General features: G+C 47.8%; 8 protein-coding genes across 8 annotated transcripts; 5 read left to right on the top strand and 3 right to left on the bottom strand.

Annotated features, from left to right (window-relative positions):
* Nucleotides 1–59: 59 nt before the first annotated feature.
* On the top strand, nucleotides 60–569 carry N7518_006769 (uncharacterized protein; the record flags this gene model as incomplete). The annotated part of the gene is made up of 2 exons (XM_057187696.1): nucleotides 60–197; nucleotides 363–569. The coding sequence occupies 2 exons, from the start codon at nucleotides 60–62 to the stop codon at nucleotides 567–569; spliced, it is 345 nt and encodes a 114-aa protein (XP_057039399.1).
* A 3,369-nt stretch (nucleotides 570–3,938) lies between these two features.
* N7518_006768 (uncharacterized protein) lies at nucleotides 3,939–4,463 on the top strand (the record flags this gene model as incomplete). Its single annotated transcript, XM_057187695.1, has 1 exon — nucleotides 3,939–4,463. One exon carries the CDS (start codon nucleotides 3,939–3,941, stop codon nucleotides 4,461–4,463), a length of 525 nt encoding a protein of 174 aa, XP_057039398.1.
* A 1,011-nt stretch (nucleotides 4,464–5,474) lies between these two features.
* On the top strand, nucleotides 5,475–7,206 carry N7518_006767 (fungal specific transcription factor domain-containing protein; the record flags this gene model as incomplete). Its single annotated transcript, XM_057187694.1, has 5 exons — nucleotides 5,475–5,655; nucleotides 5,734–5,978; nucleotides 6,030–6,124; nucleotides 6,190–6,770; nucleotides 6,827–7,206. 5 exons carry the CDS (start codon nucleotides 5,475–5,477, stop codon nucleotides 7,204–7,206), a joined length of 1,482 nt encoding a protein of 493 aa, XP_057039397.1.
* Nucleotides 7,207–8,082: 876 nt separating this feature from the next.
* Nucleotides 8,083–15,616, bottom strand: prp8 (U4/U6-U5 snRNP complex subunit PRP8; the record flags this gene model as incomplete). Its single annotated transcript, XM_057187693.1, is given in 3 exon segments — nucleotides 8,083–8,687; nucleotides 8,702–15,103; nucleotides 15,124–15,616. 3 exon segments carry the CDS (start codon nucleotides 15,614–15,616, stop codon nucleotides 8,083–8,085), a joined length of 7,500 nt encoding a protein of 2,499 aa, XP_057039396.1.
* Nucleotides 15,617–16,030: 414 nt separating this feature from the next.
* On the top strand, nucleotides 16,031–16,775 carry N7518_006765 (60S ribosomal protein eL34; the record flags this gene model as incomplete). Its single annotated transcript, XM_057187692.1, has 4 exons — nucleotides 16,031–16,054; nucleotides 16,111–16,124; nucleotides 16,250–16,373; nucleotides 16,587–16,775. The coding sequence occupies 4 exons, from the start codon at nucleotides 16,031–16,033 to the stop codon at nucleotides 16,773–16,775; spliced, it is 351 nt and encodes a 116-aa protein (XP_057039395.1).
* Nucleotides 16,776–21,175: 4,400 nt separating this feature from the next.
* N7518_006764 (forkhead box transcription factor) lies at nucleotides 21,176–22,513 on the bottom strand (the record flags this gene model as incomplete). Its single annotated transcript, XM_057187691.1, has 2 exons — nucleotides 21,176–21,634; nucleotides 21,752–22,513. The coding sequence occupies 2 exons, from the start codon at nucleotides 22,511–22,513 to the stop codon at nucleotides 21,176–21,178; spliced, it is 1,221 nt and encodes a 406-aa protein (XP_057039394.1).
* A 1,158-nt stretch (nucleotides 22,514–23,671) lies between these two features.
* On the bottom strand, nucleotides 23,672–25,574 carry N7518_006763 (splicing factor cactin; the record flags this gene model as incomplete). The annotated part of the gene is made up of 5 exons (XM_057187690.1): nucleotides 23,672–23,689; nucleotides 23,750–23,782; nucleotides 23,844–24,473; nucleotides 24,530–24,994; nucleotides 25,056–25,574. 5 exons carry the CDS (start codon nucleotides 25,572–25,574, stop codon nucleotides 23,672–23,674), a joined length of 1,665 nt encoding a protein of 554 aa, XP_057039393.1.
* A 205-nt stretch (nucleotides 25,575–25,779) lies between these two features.
* N7518_006762 (uncharacterized protein) lies at nucleotides 25,780–27,755 on the top strand (the record flags this gene model as incomplete). Its single annotated transcript, XM_057187689.1, has 2 exons — nucleotides 25,780–26,688; nucleotides 26,748–27,755. 2 exons carry the CDS (start codon nucleotides 25,780–25,782, stop codon nucleotides 27,753–27,755), a joined length of 1,917 nt encoding a protein of 638 aa, XP_057039392.1.
* Between the last annotated feature and the right edge of the window lie 28 nt (nucleotides 27,756–27,783).

The following is a 27,783-nucleotide window of genomic DNA, read 5'->3' as shown; positions in this document are numbered from 1 at the left end:
ATATCTAGTACTGCCGACTCGCTTATATTAATAAGTGTGCTGTGGCGAAGCTTACTACTATGGTAGATAGTATCATCATCGAAAAAGAAAGATCCGAACCAGAGGATAAGTCTCTATACAAAACATACCACATTAGCAGAGCACTAAGGCAGATCTCCAGACGCCCAGTTAGCCGCACATTTAGACAATTCAGAAGGGTATATTTTAATCTAATACAGTTGCTACCGGTATATAATAAGCACCATTAGATCTCCCACTTTTACATCGAGGGTCCAAGATTCTATTAGATCATAATACACGAGATAAAACCAGAATACCAATTAGCTATCAATCAATTCGTTAAGCTAGCAAGGAACCAATAGAAGCTACTAATCAAAGCTTTCCACTATAACAACGAGCTATTAGCTAGAAAAACATCGGAATACAGCTTAATAAGCGATGGTATCTTAATCTACCATACTCCACCTGGCCATACTAAGATAAATGGTTATACAGAAAGGTCTAGTAGGATGATTATTACCTATATACAAATGCTCTCGATTAAAGGAAAGCTTCCTAAAGATCTATAGCCAGAATTTATAAGCGCAGCTATCTGGTTACTAAACCGCATACCGTTATATATAACCAATAAGAACCGGTAGATAGTACTATAGGAAGAGGTATAAAAGGAATTCAGTATAAGTTTACCAAGGATCAACCTAGCCAATATCAGGTTATATAGAAGCTTAGCATACTACTGCATTAAGAAGTAGGTAAAATCCAATAAGATAGCTCCTCGAGTAGAGATTAGCTTCCTAGTAGGCTATCTCACCTCTAATATTTATAAAATCTAGTTCCTGTATACTGGTAAAGTCAGACATATCAGGGACGTAGTTATTAATAAGACCTATAAGTATACGCTAACATATAAGAGGTATTAACAGATCCCACTACTAGTAGTAGAGGAACCGTAAGAGCTTACTAACGAAGAAATCGCGTAAGTACTTAATCATAAGATCACTAGCCAGTAGGTAGCTACAATAGATACCACCGAGACACAGTATGACTTCGATAATAGCTTCCAGTAAGCTACTAAACCTATCGAACAACTATAGGAAGAAACGTAGACACATAAAGGAGAAAGGCAGTAAAAGACTACCCCAAATCAGGGGGTAAGCCACGCAATAAGCCTACCAATACCTAATCATCTATTCAAAGCCCCGCCAGGTACGTTTCCAGACAAACTAGACCTACTACCACTACCAGTTACACTACCAGAAGAAGCTGAACCAGATACTAGCTCTAGTCAGGGGGTAGATACCATATATAAAATATAGTAAGTCGACCAGACCCAGCTCCTAGAAACCAGTGAACCACAAGTATAATCCAAGGATAAGCTACATAATAAACTAGAAAGACAGCTTCAGGCTAAGCTACTAGCACCAAGCAGGCAGATTATAGGAGACATTAACAAAGGCAATATAATAACTAGAAAGCGTACGCGCACAAGGAAGAACTTCACTTATACTACCGCAATAGTAAACGAAGAGCCACCAGCCCTCTTACATACATTCGCAGCCGGTCTATACACAGAGAAGCCAGACGCTCAACGCCACAGAGATAATCTCCCCCCACCACCAAAGTACTGGAAAGACATCATATCACACCCCTTCCAAGAAGGCTTCCTCACAGCAATAAGAAAGGAGATCAATTCCCTTACTAAGAAAGGAACGTTTAAAGTTATCGATAAACCAAAGGATAGGGGAAAGCAAGTACTACCTCTATTATAGGTCTTTACGTACAAATTCGACCAAGATAGCTATCTTATAAAGTTTAAAGCCCGCATTTATATACAAGGTGATCTCGAAACGATCTCTTAAGAAGAAAAGAGAGCTACGACACTAGCAGCAAGAACAGTAAGGATAATCTTCGCACTAGTTACTACCTTCGATCTAGATCTACGCTAGCGAGATGCCATAATAGCCTTCCTAAATAGTAAACTAGATAGAAGGAAAGAAACGTATATATATATACCAGAGGGATTTCAGACCCTCAGTAAATGTTAGAAGTTATTACAAGTATTATACAGTTTATAGATCTCGCCACAACTTTAGCAATAAGAAGTAGTAAGCATCTTACGTAAGTTAGGGCTTAAGCAAGTCCCTAAAGATCCATATATTTTTATCAGAAAAGGACTAATCGTCTTCTTCTACGTAGATAATATCCTAATCGCCTATCATATATCGGCAAAGGACAGGGTATACCAATTAGAAAAGGATCTCAAAACCCATTAGGAGCTTATAGATCATAGAGAAGCCAGTTAGTTTCTCAACATCCGAATTATACGAGATAGACAGCAGAAGAAGCTATAGCTATACCAAGATAGCTATATGGCAAGCATTACTACTCACTACAATTTAATCAACCGCCTAGCTGTCTATACTCCACTACAGGTCGAAGAACTAAAGCCATACCAAGGTATTACTACACCTAGAGAAATTTATCTCTACTAACAGAAGGTAGGATCAGCTGGCTATACAACCACCATCACCAGACTAGATACAGCAAAGGCCACGGCCCGGCTAGCCCAATTCCTTACAAACCCCGGCCCACAGCACCATAAAGCGGTCGACCGAGTCATTTCTTATCTCTACACTACTCGCAACCTAGCAATTGAATACAGCGCTAACGCAGTAACCACCGAGACGGATTCTATACAATTCGCAAGTAATGCCTCTTATAGGGATCACCCGGATCGGAAAAGCTCAGCAGGCTACATTTACTAAGCGTACGGAGGGCCAGTCGACTAGAAAGCTACCAAGCAGCCAACAGTAACAACGTCGACTACTAAGGCTGAGCTTCTAGGCCTATCCGAGGTCGGGAAGCAGCTCCAATGGTGGCAACGACTACTAGATACCATCGGCTTTATACCATCTCATACTCTTACAATCAGCTACAACAACAAGCGCACAGTCAACCTAATACGAAGCGAGGACATGGCGTATGAGACAAAGCTCCGACATATGGACATCCATCGCCATTGGCTTCGACAAGAGGTTAGGGAAGGACGAATTTACGTGAAGTAGGTTGCCACGGCGAACATGGTCGCTGATGGACTAACCAAGGTACTCCCTCGCCAGAAGCATGACAACTTCATCAGGATACTAAGGATGGTAGACATAGGCCATCTGGTATAGGCCAGCAAGTCCATACTGGGCTTGCTGAGGGGGTGTGTCGGAGTATGCAGGTCAGCATACCGGAGGATACCGGAGGATCTATTAATCCTAACAATGTGTATTGTTTATTTTAGTTTATGTAATCAGGCTCCATAAATTGCCAGCTGAGCCAGTTCAGAAATACAGACTGATTGACACCCATTCATTGGACCATATATTTTACGGATACGGTTAAAGCCGACAATTGTAGAAGGCCTGAGGCACTAACTACATCGGCGGCAGTTCCTCGATCAGCTCTACGCCGTTGGCACATACGTAGCCTTTCATTGAATGTTTTTTTATGGAACTTACATTATAGTTGGTTAGATTTCCATTGTTGTCTAAAATTAGCAGCGCCATTACATGACTATAGTGACCTCTACCAGTCAGCGCCTTTCTCTGCCAAAAAAAAGAAATGGCTGAGCGCGTACTCAAACTGTCTCTACTCATGTCCAGGCTTGGTCCAATGGCAATTTTTTCGTATTTATAAAATGTTAGAGGTGCATTTGTTATCCAGTTATTTAGCGCTGTTGGACCTCAACCTAAACATGAAACAAACCGAAAATTGCGTAATACCAAATGATTCTCCCCATTAAGCGCTGTGTGCAGAACTGGGGTCGCCGCAATTCATAGACATCATGCTGATTGAGTGCACATATAATGCAAGGCTATGCCCGCTCTCAATCCCCCTATCATATATTCTTTACCATTGAAAGATACAGCCTTTTGCTACAAGTCTTCGATATGTCAACACAAATTGATCATCATACGGGCTTAGGGGCGTCACCGTTTGAATTTGAAGTGAACGGGCTTTACATTCTTCTGTCTGACCGTGGAAACGACGTTTACACATACCACTGGGGCCTTTATCTACACCAGGCTACAAGTTCAGGCTTTGTCTATCATCTGGTCAACACGGCCAACACAGCCAACCCAACCATCTGGCGTTTCGAGAGCAAACCTAGCGACGACGTTATGAATTCTAAGAGGCTACTTGTGGCCTTGAAGATAGGAGTTTTAGACTCTTCTCTCCACCAGCATCTCCTTAGCCGTCTCTATCGAATTCCAATCGCCGACTCAGTCCGATTCCGCGAAAAGATCACCTGTCGTGTGTGGCTCAAAGAGGCTCTCTATGTGCTGGATGACGAAGGCTATATCAAGTTGACTCGTAGTGTCAGCGCCATCGAAGGCGAGGCGAATGCCATCGCGATGCTGAACAAGATGTCGGGCAGGAGGATGGTTGTTTCAAGTAAGGGAAGCCAAGCTTGAGATCTACGCGCCGTCGAAGAGCATCAGGCTAAAGCCCGAGTATCCTCTACATATGTAAGTTTATTGATAAGCACTCCAGTCGTCATTGAAAATTTGCTTACATTTCGAAAGGATTGTGATGCAGATGGGATGTTGACTACATCATCTCCAGGGCTGAGTCGAGAGCTGACAAAGCAGTATATCGCAGGAACAGTTTCTTCTCTAGGAATTCTGAAGACCGTTAGATAGATATAGCTGTCGCTAAAGCCAAGGATGTATTACAGCGCCATGAATTGTTTATTCCTTCGCATTAACTTCTATGGCGAACAATATAGGCTTGATATCGAGATGAGACCCTAAGTTAGTGAGATCGCCAGAGAATGATCCCGCGGCGGTGCGACATGGGGGCTAGGAGGTACTCTCAGCAGTGGAAATGTAGGAAACAAGAGATTCAGTACGATGACCTAAGGGAGTAGGACTCACGATAGGTACAGCATTATAGACCACTAAGAATAGCAGGCGGTTTGGAAAACTGTAACTTTCAGGGACAGGGAAGAGAGACTACTCCGTACTCTCTTCTCAACAATCTTCTCTTCGCATCATGGCAAGTGATCCAGGTGTCCTCCCTTTCTGGGGTGGATCTGCCAGGGATGTGTCGTTCTCTTCTCGGGCCGTTGCGACCTTCTTTCTGTCTTTGAAATGACGTGCAGATTAATTAACTCCAGTTTTGGAAAAGTTTGATTAATTGCTTTTTTCCACCCGCCACACGAGGCGTTGTTGTTTACCTTCCTAAAAGAGAAGAGCTAACCGGACACGTGACCGGCTTTTTCGTTCACCGGCAAACATATCCCCATCAGGAATTTGACAGGCATTCGGACCAAACCCAAGCCACAGCTAAGATCGATACACCTCGGCGGGTTTTCGATTCTATTGCTATGAAGGCGTGGTTGGGTAGCGTTTTATTGTTAAAATTGCATGAAGGAACGGCAATCATGAGCGAAAGAGGGTCGGAAATTGTCTATCGAGCGGAAAATGTCCCAATTCGCTTCTTTAAAGCATGTCGATGGTGCAGGAGACAAAAGATGCGATGTGATGCGCGCAGCCAAGTCCCTTGCTTCCGCTGTCGCTCTACCGGCCGGGATTGCATTCTGGATCCGATCGATGATGGCCGGCGACGAAATGATCGCCGGCGGAAAACAACAACCCCCGCAAGGTGAGAATTAAATTATCGGTCTTAGAAATGAAAACAGCGAGCTAATATCCTACCAAAGAAGCACTGCTTCGCCGCTAGACCCTAGGACGGGATACCACACTCCGGTAACAAGAGATCAGGGGTTCTCACCTGCCACCGTGCAAGACGGTGGTTTTACCACTCCGATTGATTCTTTACCCGATTCTACTGGATTAGGCAGCCTCCAGCGGTCTTATACATCTGATACGAATGGGCCGGAATCTCAGCAGCTCAGCCCCAATGAAATGATCGCGCCTGCGTCAGCGGTACACTCTATGTCCGTGAATTTGCTAGACACTAATGATGTGAGCCCTAATCCAACCATTTACCAATTGGCATTGATCTAACATAGCAAGATTTTTATGGAAAACTCCGCTAAGGGTGACCCCAGGGGGGATGTCGTCGCTAGAGGAATTGTCAGTGAGGAGCTTGCTCGTGTCATGTATGAGAGGTATGGTACTGACAGTCAAATGAAACTGCAAACAATTATAACCAAATCTAACTCCTCGGCTCAAGGTTCACGGGTGGATCGAAGAACTTTCTTCCTCTTTTTGATCCGATCAGAGACACATTCGACTCTGTCCGTTCAAGATCCTTGTTTTGCTTTACGGTTATTATCTATCTGGCTAGTCGCGCTGTGACAGATTTGCGCGGAGACACGCATATGCAGCGTGTTCTACAAGATGAGGCACAACGTTTGGCCGAAGACAGCTTCTTCGAGCGACCCACTAAACTAGAAACAGTCCAGGGAATGATTCTCCTAGCTGCCTACTCTGAAAAGACATGGTTCTCGATTGCTCTTATTCTTCGCACCGCCTTAGATTCTGGATTGGAGAAATCTTTGGACACTTTGCTGTCCCAAGAAAATGTACCCCGAAGTTCGCTCTCAGCTTCTATGGCTGATCGAGAACTGGTATGGAAGACAAGAACCTGGTTGATCACTTTCATATTGGAGTTGGACGTCGCATCTGGTACGGGACGCAAATCACGCATTGCCGAGGTCGATGTGGTGAAGCTGCGCAGATTCCTTGACTATCCACTCTCGCTGCCCTTTGATATGCGTACTGTCTGTATTATTGAGCTTCATCAACTTCGAGGTAAAGCGAATAAACCTGCATGTGCGATTTATGTGTCAACTACTAACATATGGCAGGCAATTCTCGTGTGGTTATTGATAACACTTCAACTGTTAGCGATATTGTGTCTACAGAACTTCCGGCCATTATGACAAGATTGCAAAACTGGTGGACGACGTGGGACGAGATCCATGAAAGTAGGTTGGCCCTTTCTCGCTTTGATACAACTACAATCCGGATCAACTCTGACTCGAACAAATTTGAAGACAATGGTTTTCATATAGGGGCGTTTCAACGCAGCAGTCTCAAGCTTATGCTTCTCTATGCCAGGATCTTTGTTTTCTGTGCTTCACTGGCACGGATTCAGAAATTACAACCGACGTGCACGGATTCAAACTCCGAGATCCTTGACCAGAATCAGACAACAGCTTATTCGTCGGATCGATCTTCCACGTAGCTACGCCGTCCTGGAAAAGATGCGGACAAATCACATCGGCCGATTAATACGGTATAGGCTAGTCGAGTAAGCGATGGCAAGCTATTCTATTGCACCGGGTTTCTTCGGAGCTGAGGCCTGCGGGAGTCAATCACAGATGTCCAATAGAACAGAACGAAGAGGACAGGGGGATGAAACAGATACCCGAAAAGAATATTGGCGTTTGGACTTGACAGCAGAGTTCTATAACGTTGGAAAGGGAAGAAAGACAATATCACAATCAGCAAAAGAGATTATTGGAGGAGATGAGCGTCAAGTTGGTCACGTCGACTTTTCAGCCACACTCTGATACACTCTCTTTCGCGCCCTTTCTTTTCCCGTTGGATTTGTCTGGTAGATCCGGAGATGTGATTCGGAAGGACTGCCGAATTGTGCTAGCTGCATGCCGTCATCTGTCAACAGAAAGGTCCGATGTATCGAAGCGGAGGGTTTAGGCACACATTGATTTCAATAATTGTGCAGACTACATAGTTCTATTGGGCGCCTGCTTAGGCCATCACATACGTCGCGGCAATCTTCATAGAGAAAGTGGCGATGTAAGCTAGTGCCGTATTCCGAAGCCAACTGCATCCTGGTATACTTGGGGAGGGGGAGGGACTTACTAGAGAATAAAAAGAAATAAAGGTTGAAGTGAACAGAAAATGTATTCGCAAAAGAAAACTCGTACTGTACAAAAAAAAATCCACTGGCCTTTTTCCTAGGTTTTCGCTGCAATACATGAATTATGGTTGTCGTGATACAAGAACACAAATGAACAAAAAGAAAAGGAACCAAAGGGGAAAAAAGACGACGCTTAGAAAAAGAAAAAGGAGTTTGCACCTGATCAGCTGCGCATGTTTACGCAAAGTTGTCAGCCCGGTCAACCCAGATGTCTTCGAGCTCGGCGAAGTTCTGGAAGTGCAGGGGACGGTGTTGGTCATCGTAGAACTTAAGAGGGGTATCGATCTTGACGTAGATAGGTCTCTTCTCCACGCTACCAAAAGAGCTGCCCATAAAGCTATAGTTCCAGACGTTATCCTCGGGCACAAGGAAATAGCCGCGGATCTTGTCACTGAGGAGCAGCTGACACTTCTCACCCATGTTTGTGGAGAAGCCTTGTGGCTGATCCGAGGTTGTGTCCTTGTTCTCTGCGCCCCACTTGTAGCCCGCCGGAGTGAGACCCCAGGCGGCAAGTGAAACGGATCCAGGAGTAAAAGAGACGGTCATGGTCACGGTCCTCTTATCCCACGAAGGATGGGCGTTCATGAGACGTGCGTGATGTGTGACATCTGCCGCAGACATGTACGGCGGCTCATTGCCAGAAACCGTATGGATAATACCGAGCGGCTCTAGATTTTGGAGATAGTCGTGCTGCGGCAACTGGTGTGGCAGCTGGACGTCTCGGGTGTTACCCACTTGTGGAATCATGACAATGGTGCGGACCTCCTTGACCTGGTCATTGTCTGGGGGGAGCTACCGTAGATGTAACCCGTGACCTGCACTCGGAGATCAGCGATGGTGATGAATCGCTTGAGGACGTTCTTGGGCATGATGTAGGTGTAGCCATCGTCCCGAATGTCATCAGAGGAGACATAGATGTTGTTGGACCTCGTCCGGAGATTGGAGGTCGCAATTGCACGAGTACGCCACTCTGTCTTAGATGCAAATGATTGCTGTTCGTACTGAGACGTAGTGGTGACGATGATGTCCTCACCACGAGCGTTCTGGGTCTTGGTAGTCACAGCAGTGAGCTGCTTCTGCTCTTCTTGCTGCTTCTCGATCTCCGCTGCCTGCTGTCGCTGCAGAGAAGGCGCACTAATCTCCATACCCAGTATAATATCACGAACTTCGCTACTGGTCAAGCTCTGCACGTTCACATTGTTCTTCTTGCCATAGTCATTCAAGATCAGATCACGCAATTGCACTTCGACCTTGATCCAGTCCTCGTCAGACAGGGATGGCCAGATGTGATGTTCTTGAGTGATAACGGTCTTATCGGGCCGAAGAATGATCTTGGCTTTGTCGATATTGACGTGAAGAGCCCGAAGAATGAGAATGAGTCGAGAAAAGGCAGTGTACGGGGAGATAGACTTGAGCCACTCATCATACAAGTTGAAGAGTACCATCTGAGGTTCAGTGGCACGGAGAATCATATCGGCTAGTTTCTCAACCTTCATGGCGGCCTGGAAGGGCAGCTGGAGCTCAGAGGCACGAATAGAGATGTTGGGGAAATCGAGCAGATGGACCTCGAGAGGGTCAAGAAGACCCTTACGGGTGACAATGAGCTGCTTCGGTTGCTCTTCAACGGGAAGAGACCGAATGAGAGCTGCAACTTCTTCGGCTGTCTTCCACTTGGCCAATTGACCCAGACGCTTTTGGCCTGCCCAGACACTGGTGTGGATAATCTTCAGGAACAATTGTCCAGTTCGAGGGTTGAAAATAAAGATTGCACCGTTAATGGGCTTTGTCGTCAAGTTACCTTCAAATGTCTTATGGATCGTGACGCGATAGACGTTAGTGTCGTCGATAAAGAGCTGAATCTGCGGACTGAAGAGCTCGGAGTAGTTCTGAGAATTGAGGAACTCCTGACTGCTCTCCGAGGCATACAGCTGGAGACCCTTGCGGATACGCTCACGCAAGACATACAAAGCTGGGTTAGCTTTCATAATTTTAGCCATAGCTTGCTGAACCAGAGTCTTGAGGCCTGGGAAGTACTGCCCGTAAGCCGAGAAGAGGTTGTATGCAAGATCAACGCCAATCATTAATCCAGTGGCGGAAGGATAGATACTCATGCTGTCCGTGGTGTAATCGAGGTACTTAGCACGGACGTAACGTTCAATGTCGTGAGAATCGTAGTCACCATATCTGAGCTGCACGTCGATCCAGAACTTGTTTGTCGTGGTCGGCTCGTAGACGTCCTTGGTATCGAACACAAGCGAAGGTCGGGTGACATTCCACTTGTTGGTCGCGAAGAGCAAGATATCCGCACAAGAGCTGTTCATCTTGTAAGATTTACGTGGGTGAATAGTCTCTTTTTGAACGGCCTCGATGCCAAGCTGTTCCAATTCCTGATCCAGGACTTGACACAAATCCATAACCACCGATTCGTGAATCTTCTGCCACAGATGGGCACGGAAAATCTGAATCAACGAAATTTTCAGGGTGGGAATTTTGCCGTGTAAGAAGATACCAGTCAAATCAAGTTGCACCTGGAAACCAACGTAGACGTTGGCGCGGTTGATAGTCGGCGACCACCAGAGAGTGAATCGACGGTTGGGAATCTGGTTCAAACCGGACCGCTGAGCGTTGGTGAGCTTCTTGAATTTCATACTTTCTTCGAAACCACTGTTGTGCAGGACAAGGTAGTCATGGCGCAGGTAAAGCTGATCTTTGTCGACTCGGAAACCAGCCCACTCTGTCTTCTCAGATTCGAGGCTAATGTGCTCGATCTTGAAACTGTGAATTTGAGGAGATGAAGATTCGGCGCTCTGCTCAACCCTAGGAGATGTAAAGGCACTGTACAGATTTCTTTCCTCAGTAGGAAGGGCAGCGAACTCGGCAGCAGTGATCTCCACGGTTTGCTTTTTGGGACCATTGGAGGCTCCCTCCCGATGGAGCACTAGAATATGATTCGGCGTCACCACGAGATCTTCTTTCTCACCGCCGATTTTGACGCGGTACAGGCGGTCGATGCCATTCACTATGTTGAATGCACGGCGAGGCTCTCCGTCGGGGCCCAGAAGTTGGTCACCTTCGCACACGTCCTCGACATTGATCTCGGTCCCGTCGTATCGCAAGAGACGAGTTCCCTTGGCAAGACACGCTTTTTCCCAGAACAGACCTTCCCAGGATGGGAAAGCTGTCGCCTTGAACAAGGTGTGCTCGAGAATTGTTTCAACACCACCCAATGCTTGGATAACATCAGTGCGGTAGGCATTGAGGTTCCAGAGCTTACCGTCATGTCGCTGGCTAGTCCACCAGAACGGATTGCTCTTCATCAGCTGGTATTGCTTGAACTCAGCGCGGAGTCGGAATCCCTTGTCGAAGCTGAGAGTGCTTCGATCCTTCTGGAAGAGCGTGTTAATACGGGGAAGACCACGATCCCAGCTGTCCTCTAAATCTTCCAACGTGAGACGGCGGTTCTGCTGCTGGGCTTCCATACGCTTCTGCGAGTATTCCATCCAAACACGCTGAGAGTCAATAAACTCGGCCTCCCAGGGAATGATGTATCGGAAGATATTCGGAATCAATGTTTCCTCGTCATGAGACATACCCGCTCGGAAGTGAGTGATACCAGTGTCAGTCTGCTTAGACCAGCGCTTATCACTGGTTGGGATGAGGATATGGGATCCTGAGATCATACCAAGACCTCCAAGCTCCTTAGGGGTGTAGAAGACCGCCGGGGGGAAACGAGACGGCATCTTAGAGTTCAGACCAATCTTGACTCGAGTCTGAATCTTCGTTTCACACTTCACGATAGTATCGAGAAGGTTGACAGTCGAGACAGCAGCCTCGCGGTAGTAAGTGAAAAGAGCAATTAGAGCAGTGTTCCACTTGTTGGCAATCTTGGTGAATGTGGTCGAACCAGAGGACATCAGGATTTGTCGGATACGGTTATTGAACTTTTGGACATCCTCTTCGGTGACCTGGAGGAAGGCATGTGCCGTCCGTTCCTTGGTAGAGTTATCAACCAGGGACCAGACACTGTCCTTGACTGAGAACTCCTCGTTCATATTCCGCATCTTGGGGAGAATACGGACTTCGAATCCATTCATCGAGAACAGCAAGTTAGGGTTGTCTTTACTGTACACGCTAGCGAATGTATCATCCCAGTCAATGGTGGTGATGGATCTTGGGAGGCGGTTCTTCATGTCCCAGAAAACAGCACGACCAAGGTTGACATCGTGACGCATCAAGCGCATGCGACAATCGCGAGGCCAGCACTTTTTATTCTTGTAGCCGATGACGTTCTCAAAGTTAGGATCAGGATTCTCGGTCAAGAACCGCTGGATCAGGTCACGGGAGTCGTCAGCCTGGAATCGGAAGAATACCCAGATCTTATCAACGTAACGGGTGTACAGGCGGATGGGGTGCCTTGTCTCAGTGGCACGATCTCTGAATTGCAAGAAATCGTTGGGACTTCCGGGAGGGCCGGCCATTTCACTGGCTCGCTGCAAGCCAAGGAGCAACAGATCGATCATCAAGCCGTAGTACTGGAACACGAAGCCCGAGAATTGTAGACCGCGAATCAGTCCATAGCTATTGGTGTGATTCATATCCTTGTAGCTGAGTTGAACATTGTTCTTTGAGGTAATGTAGTCAGCCAGATTGTGATCCATGATCAAACGAAGCAGCCGGTTCAGCAGAGTGATATCGATCTTCTCATAGACCTTAGACAGCTCAGTCTCGATCATCACGTTCGTCTCGCCTTCGGCAGTCTCCCAGACATTGGACAAGTTGTTGATGCCCTGTGTCCACTTATATGTGAGTAAAGGGGGAACCTCAGAGTCGGAAGGTTTGATCCAAGCGGGGAAGAGATGGCGCTGCTCCGCTTGGTACCAAAGGTACTGATCCAAATAAGCGTCGGTGATCTTTTCGATGGGCTCAATATCGTAGACAGGATTGATGTTGTTGTAGTTATCGTTCATGTCAATCTTGACCTCCTTGAACGCTCTCTGTGTCAGAAGGAATCGCTTAATTCTCGCCAAGGTTGTGCCAGGGGAATCATAGGCCTGTTCGATAAGAGCCAATTCCTCTCGCTGGGTTTGGTTCAGTCTTCCTTTAACAGAGTACGACTCGCGCAGCCGCTCGAGTGCAAGAATCAGAATTTTGGTGTCGTGCTTGTAGGAAACACTGGGGAAGGGAATTGGGGAGAACTTGCGAGACTCCAACCAATGAACCATGGTAGTGTAGATTGCAACCGCCTCTTCAGAGGAAACGTAAGGGCCGTCCTTCAAATAGTTGTGCTGACGTTCTTGCTCGGACTTGAGCCAGAGACGCGTGAGTCGACCAAGGTTCTTCTTTGCTACAGTCTTGTCAACTGTGGCACCGCGGCGAATTCTCTCTCGGTTGTAATGAGCGACAGAGATCCACCAGTCGGCCTTGCTTTTGACGTAACGAAGAATGATGTTCTCAATTGGTGCGGGCAGGCCGGGAACCTTCCAGGGAATGTTACTCTTCCAACATCTCCAGGCCTCTGATAGATGTTGCAAAACCACGTTGACCTTGTTTTGCTTAATACCCTCAGGCATCATGTCCATAAGATCGGCCATGACCGAGGCACGCAGCTCGAGATCGAAATGAGATTCCACACGCTGCTTGGTAACTGTCTTGGCAACACCCTTGCTGTGACGACCCTCAAACTGACGGGAAAGCAGGTTTCCAAGCCAGCGCTCAAGCAGGGGAATGATGCCACGCATGAAGAAAAGCCAGACTCGCCAAGCGGGCGCCCAGAAACCACATCCAGGGCCCTTACCAACGGGGCCGGAGTTGAATCGGTAGTAAATCAAATGCTTCAGATCCTTGCAGGAACGAATCTGGTGCATAAGCTTATACTTGTACCGATACATACCGGTAAGCTGGCCCACGTGGTTGAAGGCATAAAGAATACCATCTGCGAGCTGGAAGGCGTCGATGTTACCCAGACGATATTGGACTTGGGCATCGACGATGAGCTTAGTCAACCGGAGAATTTCACGCATCAAGTGGAAAGCATTTCCGAAGCGAGACTTCTTACGCTCCTTAGTTGTCAATGTCTTGACAGGCTTTAGATTGAAGTTGTAATCAAGGTGGAGATATGTCAAATTCTTGCGGTGAATCAGCAGGTTCAGCATGTTGAAACCCTGGCGACAAACTTGCAAACCGGCCTCAACCCAATCGATCGATGTTTGCTGGAAGAACTTGGTCGTTTTGAGAGTCTTCATGAGATTCTGCTTGCTCTGGGCCTTGGGAGTGCCCTTGTGCAATTCGTTGAGAACGTAGGTCTTGAGCATCTTCTGGTACGAGACTCGGACTTTGACTGGCTGACCCTGTGGACAGTGCTCCAAGTACCATTGCTTGACCAACGGCACATCCTGTGCACGAACCATCTTGCCAGATCTCTTATCGAATGGGTGAGGGGCCCACCACAGGGCGATGGCGGACGCGGTTTCGGATGTGTAGAGTTCTTCGTCGTTAAAGAAGGGCTCAACGCCACCCGGAAGCTCAAATTCGGCGTCTTCATTATTGCCAGGCCCAAAGATTTCGTCTTCGTGGCTGACGGTGATATTTTTAGGTGCGACGGAGCGGGAGGAGATCGGGTTGATGACGGGATCGAAATAGAAAGCCGGCAGGTTTGGATCCTCGGTGCGAACGTAGACCACCTGGGGATGGGAGTACCAAGCGACCTTGACGCTTCGAGGCAGGGTGTTGTAGAGAAAGGGGAAGGTGACCCGGTACTCGGTTCGAATCGGGGCACGGAAGATGATACGGTCAATGGCGTTGAACTCGCTGAAATCTTCGTCATTAGGATCGATATCCTTGTACAAAGGTTCGAAGCGGGGTCCACCAGGAATGGCCACGTTGAGGGCCTTAGCTGTGAAGAAGCTGTTCAAGTCGAACATGTGGTAGTAGTTCTGGTCAACAACATCACTCAAAATCTGATGACTGAGCCGATGGAGAGTCGCCATCTGGGGAAGAGACAAATTCCACTTCTTGTAACTCGGTCCATTCACGTGGGGAGTATCAAGCAGGGGACGGTGGTCGTAGAACCATTCATAAACTGCCGCATCTTCGACCTCATCCAGTTCCATCTGAATGGGCTCCAACGGTTCAACATCTTCAATATTTTCGGACCACGAAAGAGGTGGTTCCTCGTCGTCAAATGGGGGAAACGCATCCGCTTGAAGTGTCTCCGGTCACTCTTCTCCCGACGCATGCACATCCACATCGTTGCCCATTGGGCGTGGAAAACGGGCTCGATGACACGCGGCGTCTCATTTACTAGAGTCAGGCACCCGTTGACGTGATAAAGCACCTTAACTTCTCTTGCTGACTCCCAAGGCATAGGCATATTTTCCAATAGCTTGAGGACGGCATGTGGCATGAACTTGAGCGCACCGAGGTAACTCCGCTTCTCGTTTGTGAATTTCTTCTGAGAAACATCGCCAATATCTCGTACAATCTTTCGCAGATGCTCCGGTGGCATATCAGCCTTTTGTGTTTCGACAAATCCTGCTTTGCGCTTCTCGCCGAACCGATTGCGTTGCGTGCGCAGCCATTCATTTTTCTTCTGCGCAAATTTTGCGACATTCGGGTCGGCCGGTGGTTGGTAGCCTGGGGGCGGCGGCGCCATCGGCATAGGAGGAGCTGCACTCCATCCTGGGGGTGGAGGAGGGGGAGGCAATGAGGCCATGATCGTGATTGATGGATGGAACCCTCCCTCGTAGAGGTTGTGTTGGTTCCAAGTCGCGTCAAGCCAAGTTGGAGGTCATGTGTAGCAAGACTTTTCAGCTAGTAAAAAAGAAGAATACAACTGAAAGAAAAGAGCTAGGTGATGGGGGGATGGAAGATCAAGATGAAAACGCGACAAAGATAGAGATCCAGATCCCCTACGCGATGTGACTATCTCTGCTCCTGTTCTCCGTCGAACTTTGAGAAGTGGCGGCTCCGACTGGCACTATTCCGTATCGGGACTAGCGCAGCCTCGCCAAATCTGCGCTAGCGTCGGTTGAAGCAGAAACCCACACAAACCCATCTCGACATATTTCACTCTGCTTCACGACAACTCCGACAACTGCCGCCCTTGACCAGTTCAAGTACAGTCAAGATGACCAACAACAGATTGCAATACGTGAGTTCTATGAGAAAATACCGATTGGAAAATTATTGATCTAACTCGATTTTCAGCGCCGCCGGAACCCGTACGTTTCAAAATTCCTTCAAAGGCCACTCCCTCGCACCACCATGATCTATACGATGATTCTCATATCGGGATGGCTATCACCTTTTCGAACGAGTTATTGACGGATTTTCTTGCTTTCAATAGGTACAACACGCGGTCCAACAAGGTTCGCATCATCAAGACCCCCGGCGGCGAGCTCCGTTACCTTCACCTGAAGAAGAAGGGTACTGCTCCCAAGTGCGGTGACTGCGGCATCAAGCTCCCCGGTGTGAGTACTCCCCCGGCGCCCCTGATACATTTTTGAACGGTTGTGTGGGATGTGTGCGATCGCGTGTGGGCCAACCGAACGACTTGAAAAAAAAAACTCTGTCTGGATGGACGGATGTGCGAACGAATGGCCGACCGAAACGCTACAATTTCCATACAACCGTCTCGCTGAATTTCGGAGTCAGATCGACTGACAAATTTTTTTTTCTTACAGATCCCTGCCCTCCGTCCCCGCGAGTACTCTCAGATCTCGCGCCCCAAGAAGAATGTCAGCCGTGCCTACGGTGGCTCTCGCTGCGCTGGCTGTGTCAAGGACCGCATTGTGCGTGCCTTCCTGATTGAGGAGCAGAAGATCGTCAAGAAGGTCCTCAAGGAGTCCCAGCAGAAGGCCGCCAAGCGCTAAGCGTGCTTTTTGTCGGTGTTGTCCTTTTACGGTGGAGCGAACGTTATGGGAAAAACGGCTGGGAATGGTTCTCTTAAAATATTAAAGATGAACAGGAACAGCTAGCATGCGAGTCCAAAAAAAAGGCTCGTGGCTAAGCAAATGAATTAATTTCATTTGCCTTCATGAGAGATCCCCTGACATGTCGAATCAAGTTGTCTAAAAATTATCTCCATGGTGTCTTGAATCTGCTTCTCGCATGGAAGCCTCGTACATTTCGTGCTTGTTCCGGCTAGCGATCGTGGCACTCGGTGTCTAGCTTGATGACGCGTTTGAGTAAGGTTGGGCATTATCTTTCAGGCCAGCAGCATCTGTTGATCTGCACCAGGCATAGGCACTCAGGCTTGGATATAATGTAGTCGTCAATGGTTAGAACAATAGTTTCCTTTATGTTGGCCACCGTAGCCGGGTGTAATTTGCCTATTCTTCAGGGCTGAAGTATACCTCGGTGTCGATCTCATTTATAGTTGCATTAGTACCCTCCATTGCATATACATTCTTCGGATTAGGACCCCACATGGTCTGGTCAATTACTTTAAGCCTTGCTTTTATGGTGTGAACCCAAGAGGTCAACTCACTCAGCATAGTAGGTGGTCATGTAATTGAACAAGACACAGCTGTGAGTCTATATGGTGTCTAATATCTAAGGCTATCACAGCCCCTGTTGCATCAATAATGTAGGAATATATATCGTGATTATATAGTAGAAACTTGAGGTATTGGTCCAGGCTGTCTTTTAAAACCACAACCCTTTCTGCAGCATAAAGAGAAGAGCATGCACCATCCTTGCTGTCTATACCAACTTTTTCTCTTTTTTCTCAAATCAACTTAGAAGCTCCTATTTTGGGTGCTAAAGACACGGAATCACGGAATCCGAATAGTTCTCGCAACCACCTAAAACAGGATTCCCAGACCGAAAGCACCTTTATTGGACATGAACGTGCACCTCCTTCTATCATACCGATCTTTCAATGCCAACAAGGCTTCACTCAAATTCAATGCTTGTTATGAAAAGCAGTGGCATTCTTCGCTAAGCAACTGCACCTCGGAATCTCGGAAAGATAGCCGAAAGGGTCTCCTTACTACTACCCACTACTAGTTACAGTATAGACGATTATAAAATGTTGTCCCAATAATTGTGGGGGTCTTTTTTGTCCGCGGAGTTTGACTCTTTAGCAAATTGAGACCTCGACCAGGCATGCGTTAGGTTTAGGGTTAAATAAAACCGGCCAGGCTCTCAGGCCTTCACTGTAGAGCATCTCATCTAGTTTGAGGTGTTATCCGCAAAGTCATGTTGGCTAGTCCTGAATATATCGGGAAATACAATGAAAAGCAATTGGTTTTCCTGCACTTAATCAATGGAAGAAAAAATCATATATAGTGGCATAATTATCCTTGATTACCGATATCTTGAACTACTCTTTCAGGCAGGAGCTTCATCTTGCAGGTCCTTTGTGCCTTGACCTCCTCGAGGCTGCATATGAGATTGGTTGAAGATACACCGAGTTTATCACTAACTTCATCGTTACAAGTACATGTACTAGCCGTCTTACCGCCCCCATACCTGTTCCACCACCCTGACAATGTCAGGGTGGGATGGTAAGACGGCTACATAGAAAGGACGGTTACTTAAGGTTCAAACGGAAGTAAAATATAGTATGATGCCTTCGTGGCAGCGGAGTCCTAGAGGAAGACCCAGTGAGCTCTGTCCGAGCGTGGGTGTTACTTGAACGCCTGGATGAACTTCTTGTCTTTATTTTTGAGATCTCATTGGTAGACATCCATCAGGTACAAAATGCGGATGCCAAATTGTCACCATCTGTTTAGGATTACGATGAAACAGAATGCGATAGATCTCCATTGTCGTGGTATGGGCGGGGAGGTTGATACCACATGCCAGTGTTGCTGTACAAACGAGAACTTGGATGCTTCCATCGTTGAAAAGAGCCTGGAGGAAGCACGATCGGCAAGACCGGGACAAAACTACGGGTTTCTCTCGTGGAATCTGGAGGTTCATCTGATATTTGCCTTTATATTTTATCCATCAACATACATCATGAGCTAGGGTGTGACAATATAATAGATATCCTCCAAAAGGAGATATAGTATCTCTGTGCCACCAAGTCTAGCTCAATATATAGTGAAAGAAGTCGCTAAAGGTGTACCAATGGAATCGACCCCTCTACTTCCATTGTTCTACTATGTACGTAACGCATATGTAAAGTGCATGACCGCTGTGATTCGATCAATTCCCGGTGGTCTGAAGCAGCCAATAGAATGAGTAGCCGGCCAGGATCCGAATGTCTCTTTTCCTTTACTAGGAAAAAGCAAAGAACTGAAGAATTTTCACCTCCATGATAGGAGGGGGACCTGGGGATACGGACGACAACAGACAATGGGATCGGCCCAAGAAGCGGTCAGGCGATTGTTCTGTGTCGCATTGCTCCGTAAAGTTATCCACCCCGAGGGTTGGCGCTTATCAAAGGAAGCTCGAGCGTTTGCAGGACTGACAGCTGTTGAGCTGGGCCGTTCCATCCCACAAACGCCCAACGGGCGAGGTTCGTGCGTGTTCTGTCAGAGGAACAGCAAGTCAGAATACAAAGACAAATGGTTACATCATATTGTATATTCAAATGCAACAGCTCTATCAAAGGCTATCAACATAACCTATATGGTAAAGAGAAAATGCTCCGTGCGGACCGGAATATGTCTGCAAATCCCGGATTCCAGCAGGCTGGGCAACCCATCGGCTATTAAGTACATACATCTCAAGTGACATTTCCGTACCCTCATCAATTGATGCCATGCAGATTAAAAATTAAAAGATCTGTAGAGTATATAAATTTTCTCCTGTTCCTTTCCGACATAATTCGATAGATCAAAATCGATTCAGGATGAACCCGGGTTGGGCTTGATTTGATACATATAACGTGGTCTTCTCGGATCCAGATTGAACAATGGGGCTGTGCCTGAGCTACAGCCTACGACTGCACTACGAAACCTATAGATAAGTGTCCTCGCGAGGGGATAGTGACTTAGAGAAGGGAATGATAATGCAAGTAGTATGTTAATATGCCCTAATTATAACACATAGCATATCTACAATTGAGCTCCTATATCTTGTCTGAGATCTCCTCAGGGTTGATCTACTTGGGAACACACTATGGTAAAAAGGAAGCTTTGTGCTAGCCCCACCAACTGTTAGCTAAAAACGAGGGTGTCAGATTCCGTCCTCTTGGTGGAATTGGGGAATGACAGGGAGGAAAGATGATCATGAGCAAGGCAACATGCAGCAACCGATGCAGCCGATGCTGCCAAGGATTTCCGCGTCACCCCAGCACCCTGGCCTACTACCCAAGCCAGAAGAGTGGTATAGCGGGGTGTTGGTGGGATTGCCTAGCGTGGCTAATTAAGCACAGAACCCGGGTGTTAATAGAGACTAAAGGAGGCGGGAAATTATACCCCATAAGAAACAAAGTCTCTTGTAATATTCACAAGTTCTCATTTTATCTATGGTCGGACGCTATTCCTGTCACTTGAGACACCGCTGTGCAAGCATATGAAGCATTACCAGCAGTACAGCGTGTAGTCCGCTACGGACAAGAACAATTCCAATGAATTGGCACGGAGGACTCAATATTTACTGTACGGAAACCCAGGGACTAGGTAGTAGAGGTATACTATTTCTATTTATTGGCATTGTTCATGCCTAAAACTACCAACGACGCACATTTGTAATAAACTAGAGACATGTGGGACTCGAGACAAGCGAGGAAATACAGATATATGTATGCTTAAACCAAAGCGTCTCATAGAAGATCCATTGATGAACATGACAGAGAATGATGGTCGATACCATCTCTGCCTTTGTGATAGATCCCGCGAATTCAAGGCTCACAAACACCACTACTAACTTATGGTACACTTGAAGAGAAAATATGCGTTGCTCATGCCAGAGTGACTGAGGCACAGAAAAGAAGCAGGAAAAGAAAAGTAGCCATGAGGAAAAAGTGAAAAACAGTAGATCGATCTCCTTCGCCATGATGCTCGCTCTGTGGAACGCCCGCCAAACACATTCCGAATTCAAATAACGCCTCAAATAACGCCATGCCTCTAGTGTACATCGTCCCAACCAATGGCCCAAAATTCCCAAGTAAAAAAGCGCAAAAACAACCAAACCCGAAAGGGAACCCAGCATATCCATCGGGTTTTCCTCGCTGAATCTTGTTCCATCCCTCCCACCACACCTCCGCTTCCCTCCCCTCCTTTTTTTGTTTTTCTTTTTTCTTTTTCCACTTTTCATTCAATTCTCACGCCGATGGTCGACCGGGACCTTCGAGCGTGGAAGCCCAACTCTGGAGCTACCAGTCATAGTTCTGCCCCGCGTCAAATGCCGGCCCTACTTCCTCGGTATCAACAAAAAGCACATCGTTGCCAGGTGTCATGGGGGTGCATCCGACAACAGGACCCATAGGGTGATGCATGTATCTTTGCATCGCTGGAAGGCTCGTGGGACCATATTCACTCCCCAGACTAGGGTTTGTGCTGGTCATTTGCTGAGGATGTGCCTCAGCGCGCTCGCCATGGGGGCTGGCTTTGTTGCGTGACTTGACCACCTTCGTGGCGTGGACTCCCTTCGACTCCGATGGCTGACGTGCGGGCCCACGTTGGCTTGAGCTCACACCTTTCTTTTGGTGTTGGAGCTTGCGGTATCGGGTAGTCGATTGAATGCCACCGCTGTGGATAGCTTCCGGTGTCAGCCTCCAGAAGTTCACGGCTTTCTTGCCTGGTCCAACTTCTTCCTTCACGGCTTCAAATCCCTAGGGTTAAGGTTAGTATTGATATCGAATATAGCAGACGATCAATCAAACATATTGCAACAAGGAAGTGAAAGAAAGAGGGAAGTGAAAGTAAGAGTTATGAAAAGTGAGACTTACCGCGTTCATCGAGAGATTATGGCGAATACTGTTCTGCCATCCCTTCGCGTTCGGGTCTCCACCCTTGTCCGTGTTCGCTTCAAACCAAGAGTAAATGCTTTGGAGTGGAAGCTTGTTTCCCGGGGCATCCTTCAAGGCCTGGTAGATGAGAACGGAATACGGAGGGTGGCCAGGACGCTCATCTCTATTGTCACCAGAGCTTGAACGTGGTGAGAGACGGTCTGCTGTCTGAGATGTCATTGCCGGACTCGAAGCAGCGAGCGACTGCGGGGAATGATAGGAGGCATCGGAATGCGGCGACAGTGGGGAGTCTTGAAGGGGTTGAGGTTCCAACTGAGGGTAGTTGTGTGGCTGGTCTCTGAAGACATGAGGAGGTTGCAGGCGTGGCCAATCTGAGTGGCTCTCTCCAGCCTGAGGGAAGAATAACCCCGACGGTGTGCCAGTCAAGGTGGGGGTAGCATGCGAGCGGTATGAATTGAGATATCCATTTGGATCCCCGATGAGGTCTTGAGACAACGGGCCTAAGCCGTATGGCTCGCCATCAGCAACACGGGAATAGCTCGAACCTTGATAATAGCGAGGAGGCATGGGAGCTGGCTGAGATCTCCATCTCGCCCAGTCAGGGACGCTGAATTGATTCATTGTGGCATTGCCAGTACCCTGAGATGGCGCTTGTGCTTGCAACGGGAGATCAGGTTTGGAGTCTTCTTGGTCTGAAATCTGCACCCTGTCGAAGTGATCCGAATGGAATGTGAAATCCATGTTTGGGCAAGGCAAAGTCCAGCTGTGAGAGTGACTTGATGGGTTGGATGATAGAAGAGTAGCAAGGGAAATGCAAGAGAAGCAAGGAAGTGTGGGAGATGATATGAGAAGGCAAACGTAAAGCTTGGAGACAGAGGAAGAGGAAGAGGAAGAGGAAGTGGAGGGAATGAAAATAAGGATGGGAAGGGGAGGAAAACAAATAAGAGTGCAGCCTCAAAGGATGTGTGTGTGTTCAACTTCAGATGATTTGGAGCTGTATAATTCAAAGATCCCATACCAACACATCTTATTCTTTCTTTTCTCTGCAAATAACCTCATAGATGCATTTAACTCCAAGAAAAAGACGATCTGGATCTAATGGAATTAATTTTTTCTTGTATTATAGGAGCTCTACTCTGTATTCTGAAAAAGACCTTAGATGCCCAAGTCGTGCAACGGAGATTCATAGTACAGACAATGGCCAATGACTAGGAAGTCAAAGTGGCTGGATCTGGTACTACATGTTACATGCGACTAGAGCGAATGGACTATGCCTCCTAGAGCTAGAAGGGGATAGTCAAAGGGTCAAATAGGCGAATGGGAGCCTGCAGGGCATTCACCTACACCGGCGTCATCCCGGGCCTTCTAGAAGTTAACTGCAAACCGGTGCGGTATTCTACTTTTTGTATCAAATTGTTCTTTTTTCATAGCCTGCATCTAGCCAGCCGGAAGTGAGGAATACATCCTGCTCCTGCAGGCCGGGATAGTGTCACCCAGAGGACATCCCCAACGTCCCCCGTGTTGAAAATACCTCGGTAACAGAAAAATAAAAGAGAAAATAGACATATGGTGTCAATACGCTAGTCGGGATCAAGGCGAGCGAGGAAAGTTTTGGCTTCCCCCTGAAAGACGATCATAGAGGTGGAAAGGAAAGGTGATAGGGTCATCAAATTTAGGAAGCAGTTGGATCAAGCATCTGATATCCGATATCAAGTCCAGCTTATTCTGCGAGAACGTTGGCGGGGAAATGTTTCCAGTCCAATCAATCCAGGTTTAATTTGATTCACTGGGTATCAAGTTACTGGAGAATACACCCCCGAATATCTCCCTGCATACACCATAACCCACTCTCTCCATCTCGATATGACGCCCATGTGGAAATCGTTGGTCGTGCATGTATTACTTCCGGTAATAGATCTGAGACAAGCTGTTAGTATTATCTTCGTAATGACCATAAGAGTGAAAAAATCGACTTACCCTTTTGAACTGGAAGTGAAGTTGAAGGATTCCCTGAAAGGAAAGGATTACGTCAGTTGAGGAACAGGGGGGATCATTTGGTAACACAGCATACCTTGTCAAATGTACTCTTGAAACCCCTCTCTCGTTTGGCACTATAATCCCATTCTTTGTCGACAATTCGAAAAGCAAGGTCTTCGTACGGAGGTCCAGCCATAAATCGAATAAGACAGCTGTCTTCCTCGCCCGCTTCGGCCGATGACTCGCCACGCTTGCGGCCGTTCTCACGCTCAATCCGGTAAGTCGGGGCTTTGGTCTTGTCAATCAAGTCGGGGTAGAATATGTTGAATTTGTAACCTTGTACAACCTTGGGTGGAGGGTTGTCATGGTCATAATGAGTTTGATTGTATTTGTTCCATTCGTAACCCATTTGGACTCGATTGAAGTACCGCGGCTTTCGGGGGCGATGCTTACCAGCCCATTGAGATTGCGAGCTTGTGCTCACAGCCTCTTCGCCCGTAAATATCTCTTCATTCTCACTGACACCCTTGGCGAGCTCCCTTTCATATAGCGCTCTGGTCGCTTGCGAGAAGTCCTCATTCGGGATGGACGAGAACCGCGTGGATACAGAAGTCGTGGGGGCATTGGTAGATGTCGGATTCGACACTACCGCGGAGGACTTCTCTGCAGCTCGGTGCCGTAGTGGGACGAAACCCATACGAATAATTTTCTGGCGTTCGCGGGCCTGTGCGGTTGATTAGCATGTGGATTGGGATACATGAGCGGAAGCCCCAAACCTACCACTTGGTTAAGAAATGCGGACTCGTCCATGATTTCCAAGCCTTTGTCCTCCGGGCGAATCTGGAGCATTGGATCTGGATCCAAGCCTTCAAACTCCGCATGATTTGTTGTATCATCCGCCATGACAACCGGAGCAAGAGGTGCTAGTTTTTCCCGAATTGATTCGGCTTCCTGTCTTTGCTGTCTCCTCAGGTCGCGAACACGCTCATCAATGATAGCTTGATAAACATTTTTCAGACTCGCCCTAGCCTTCCACACAGCCAGACTGCGCAGCAGCTCTTCCCAGTAATCTGTATCGATCGGCTCGTTCGAGTTCAACTTTCGTTTCACTTGCACTTCGAGGTTTTGGAGTTGCTCGTAGGACTTTGGGCTTAGTAGTTTGTTGATGTCAGCAGCCACTGAATTCAATGCGCGACTCTCGGGTGTAATGGTCTTTTGACGATCTCGACAGATGACTTTCATAGTCTGTAGGGGGACGGTGGTCAGCAGGGGGCGGTCCAGTCGATAGCAGAAAGGGGAACAGTACCTGCCAGAATTCACGGTTCTTCGCGTTTGTCTCAAGCTTAACAAATGTATCAATATCCTTCTCCAAGTCCTGTAGTTGGGTCTGCGATAGTCCCTCAAACACACCGTCCGGGTCCACGACATCCAGATCGGAGTCTGCTATCTCGTCATCCAAGGGATCACGCGTAGGATCGATAATGCGGAGAGTGACTGTCAGCCAGTCGATAGGCTTCGCGCGCCCTTCCTTGACTCGAATCTCTGCCTTCTTTTTGGCCTGCTTGAGCACGAACACATCCTCCTGTGCGACCCACTCGCGCTCTTGTTGGTCTTCCTGGATCAAGTTGAGCCGGACTTGATCGCGCATGTTGCGAGGCTGTTGTGAAGGGCCTGATCTCTCATTGTTCCATCTGCGATCCGAGTCTTGTTGGTCGCGCCATTCTCCGTCGTCCCGACGGGGATATTTTTGGGGCTGACCCCACGAGGACGGGGATCGCGACCTGCTGCGCTTTGAGTCGGATCGGTTTGGGAATCGCGCAGACATCTTAGAAACCGTAAGGGTATAACGAGGATTAAGGATCCAAGCGTAAGCGACCCGAACGTAAGTGGTTTGGATGTTCGAAACGAAGTTCAGTTCGGGAGATCAGCGGGAAAGTCAAGCGGGCGGCAAACCTTCCCTTATGGCCCAGGCAGCTAGACAACGTTGGAACTTCACAACTCCGCATTGTAAATCAACAAATCATCCAACCATGCCTTCCAGATGGCGGCGTCTTCACTTGTCCCAACAGGGAATACCTCCGTTGCTCTTCCAGTATACCTGGACCCGACAAGGCTATGAGATCCACATAACAGACCTCACCTATATCTGGTCAGAGCGGCTATCCCGTAAAGCTATCACCAAGAGAGCAGAGGAAGATGCCACAACGATCGATCCTGGAGAGGACCAAGAACAACTCGATGTGCTCCTGGAAAAAATTGGAGAAGCTTTACAAAAGGGCAATGAAAGCGCAATCTTAAGCAGTGGAACACAAACCAACTCCCTTGAAATCATGACAACAACCAAGCTGCCCTCCCCATTGAAACCTCTTAAGTGGTCTTTAAAGTTATCAAAGGAACCCCTGTCGTCCTTGACCAATACTCTATTACTTCCGCTGTTGAGAGAGGAGGCGGAGTGGGAGTCCCGCCAACGTTTGCTCTTGAACCAAATCAAACAGAAAGACTACGTACTTGGCAAGTTATTTGACAAAATGGAAACACTTGGCGTGGATCTAGGGTCAGTGTTCCCTAGCGCTGCAGGATCGCGCATGTCTCGCAAGGCTATTACGCGTTCTGATGCTGCTAAATCTGTGAAAGGTATCGCGCCGTTTGAGGAGCAGACTTGGCTCGCTGAGAGAGGATTATCACATCGGGCGGGACTAGCCACCAATTTACTCCATGAGATCTCGGAATCCGGTGATTCTCATGCTTTAGATACTTTCACTCAGTCACAAGGCGAATGGTGGCAGCAACTTGCGAGGCCCTCTAAAACTAGCGCTAGAGAGGCCTCTCCCATCGAAGAGGAAATTTCCAACGACGAAGATAGAACAAAGCCAGTTGAAATCAAGAACATCGACACAGGAGCTGACTCAACAGCGAGTAGCGATGACGATGAGTTTCAGGTATGCTACAACTTATTCCTAATCACAATAACATGTATAGCTTAACTCCGTTCATTTAGCGACAAGAAACTCCTCCTAGACTCAAATCCCAACATGGCAAAGGCAAAGAATTACCACCCAAGCAAAAGCCCAGAGAGAAAAGCCCTGTCCCGTCAGTATTGCATTCAGAGGAAGACGAAGCCACAGCATCAGACTCCGAATCCGAGTCTGAGCCAGCACCTCGCCAAAGACACATTCCCAGCGTTTCAAGGTCGCCAGAGCCCGCCGCGCCACAGCCAAAGGCTCGAGAGGCGCAGAAAGTAACAAAGGGTGGATTGGGTAAAATTGGTGATAAGGGCAAGAAAGAAACAGAGCGCAAGCCCTCGCCATCTCCCTCTCCAGTCCCTTCTCCAGCGCGAGTTCAGGAGACACGGAAAGTACCAAAAGGTGGGTTAGGTAAAATTGGCGGCAAGAACAAGAAAGAACCAGAGCGTCGGCCCTCGCCATCGCCCTCTCCAGGCCCTTCTCCTCCAGCGCAAGTTCGAGAGACACCGAAAAAGCCAAAGGGCGGGTTGGGCATGATAGGCGGCAAGAAAAAGCAAGCGAAAGAGCCCTCGCCTTCGCCAGCCCCTTCCCCTCCAGCACAAGCCCGTGACTCGCCAAAATCCCAAGGACCTCCAGAGTCACCAGAACAGGAAGAAAAGATTGGCAGAGATCCTTCTCTTCCGATATCGTCGACACCGGCACCAGCAGCGACAAAAGCTAAACGTCCTGGGAAACTTGGCATGATAGGCGGCAAAGCCAAAGCCAAAGCCGCCGAGGAAGCTCGAAATAAGTGGCCGCCACCTACGTCTGACACGGTGATTATGTCACCCGAGAAAGCTACACCTGCTAAACCGAAGGCTGACCGACAAGCTCTTAAAAAGAAGGAGTCTCCATTGCCCACATCAGCAAAGGAGAAGGTCCCTCCAGCTCCACCTGCAGAACCGGAGACTGAAGACCAACGCGCTGACCGGAAGCGCGAGGAACTGAAGAGGTCGCTCGAGGCCAAGGCAAAAGCTCCTGCAAAGAAGAAGCGGAGGTTCTAGACGAAGGAGACTGGGGACATTATGTTTG

Source organism: Penicillium psychrosexuale (assembly GCF_028828465.1).
Source record: "Penicillium psychrosexuale strain IBT 29551 chromosome Unknown utg000004l, whole genome shotgun sequence".
NCBI lineage: Eukaryota > Fungi > Ascomycota > Eurotiomycetes > Eurotiales > Aspergillaceae > Penicillium > Penicillium psychrosexuale.
This window is presented reverse-complemented; position numbering and strand designations above follow the sequence as displayed.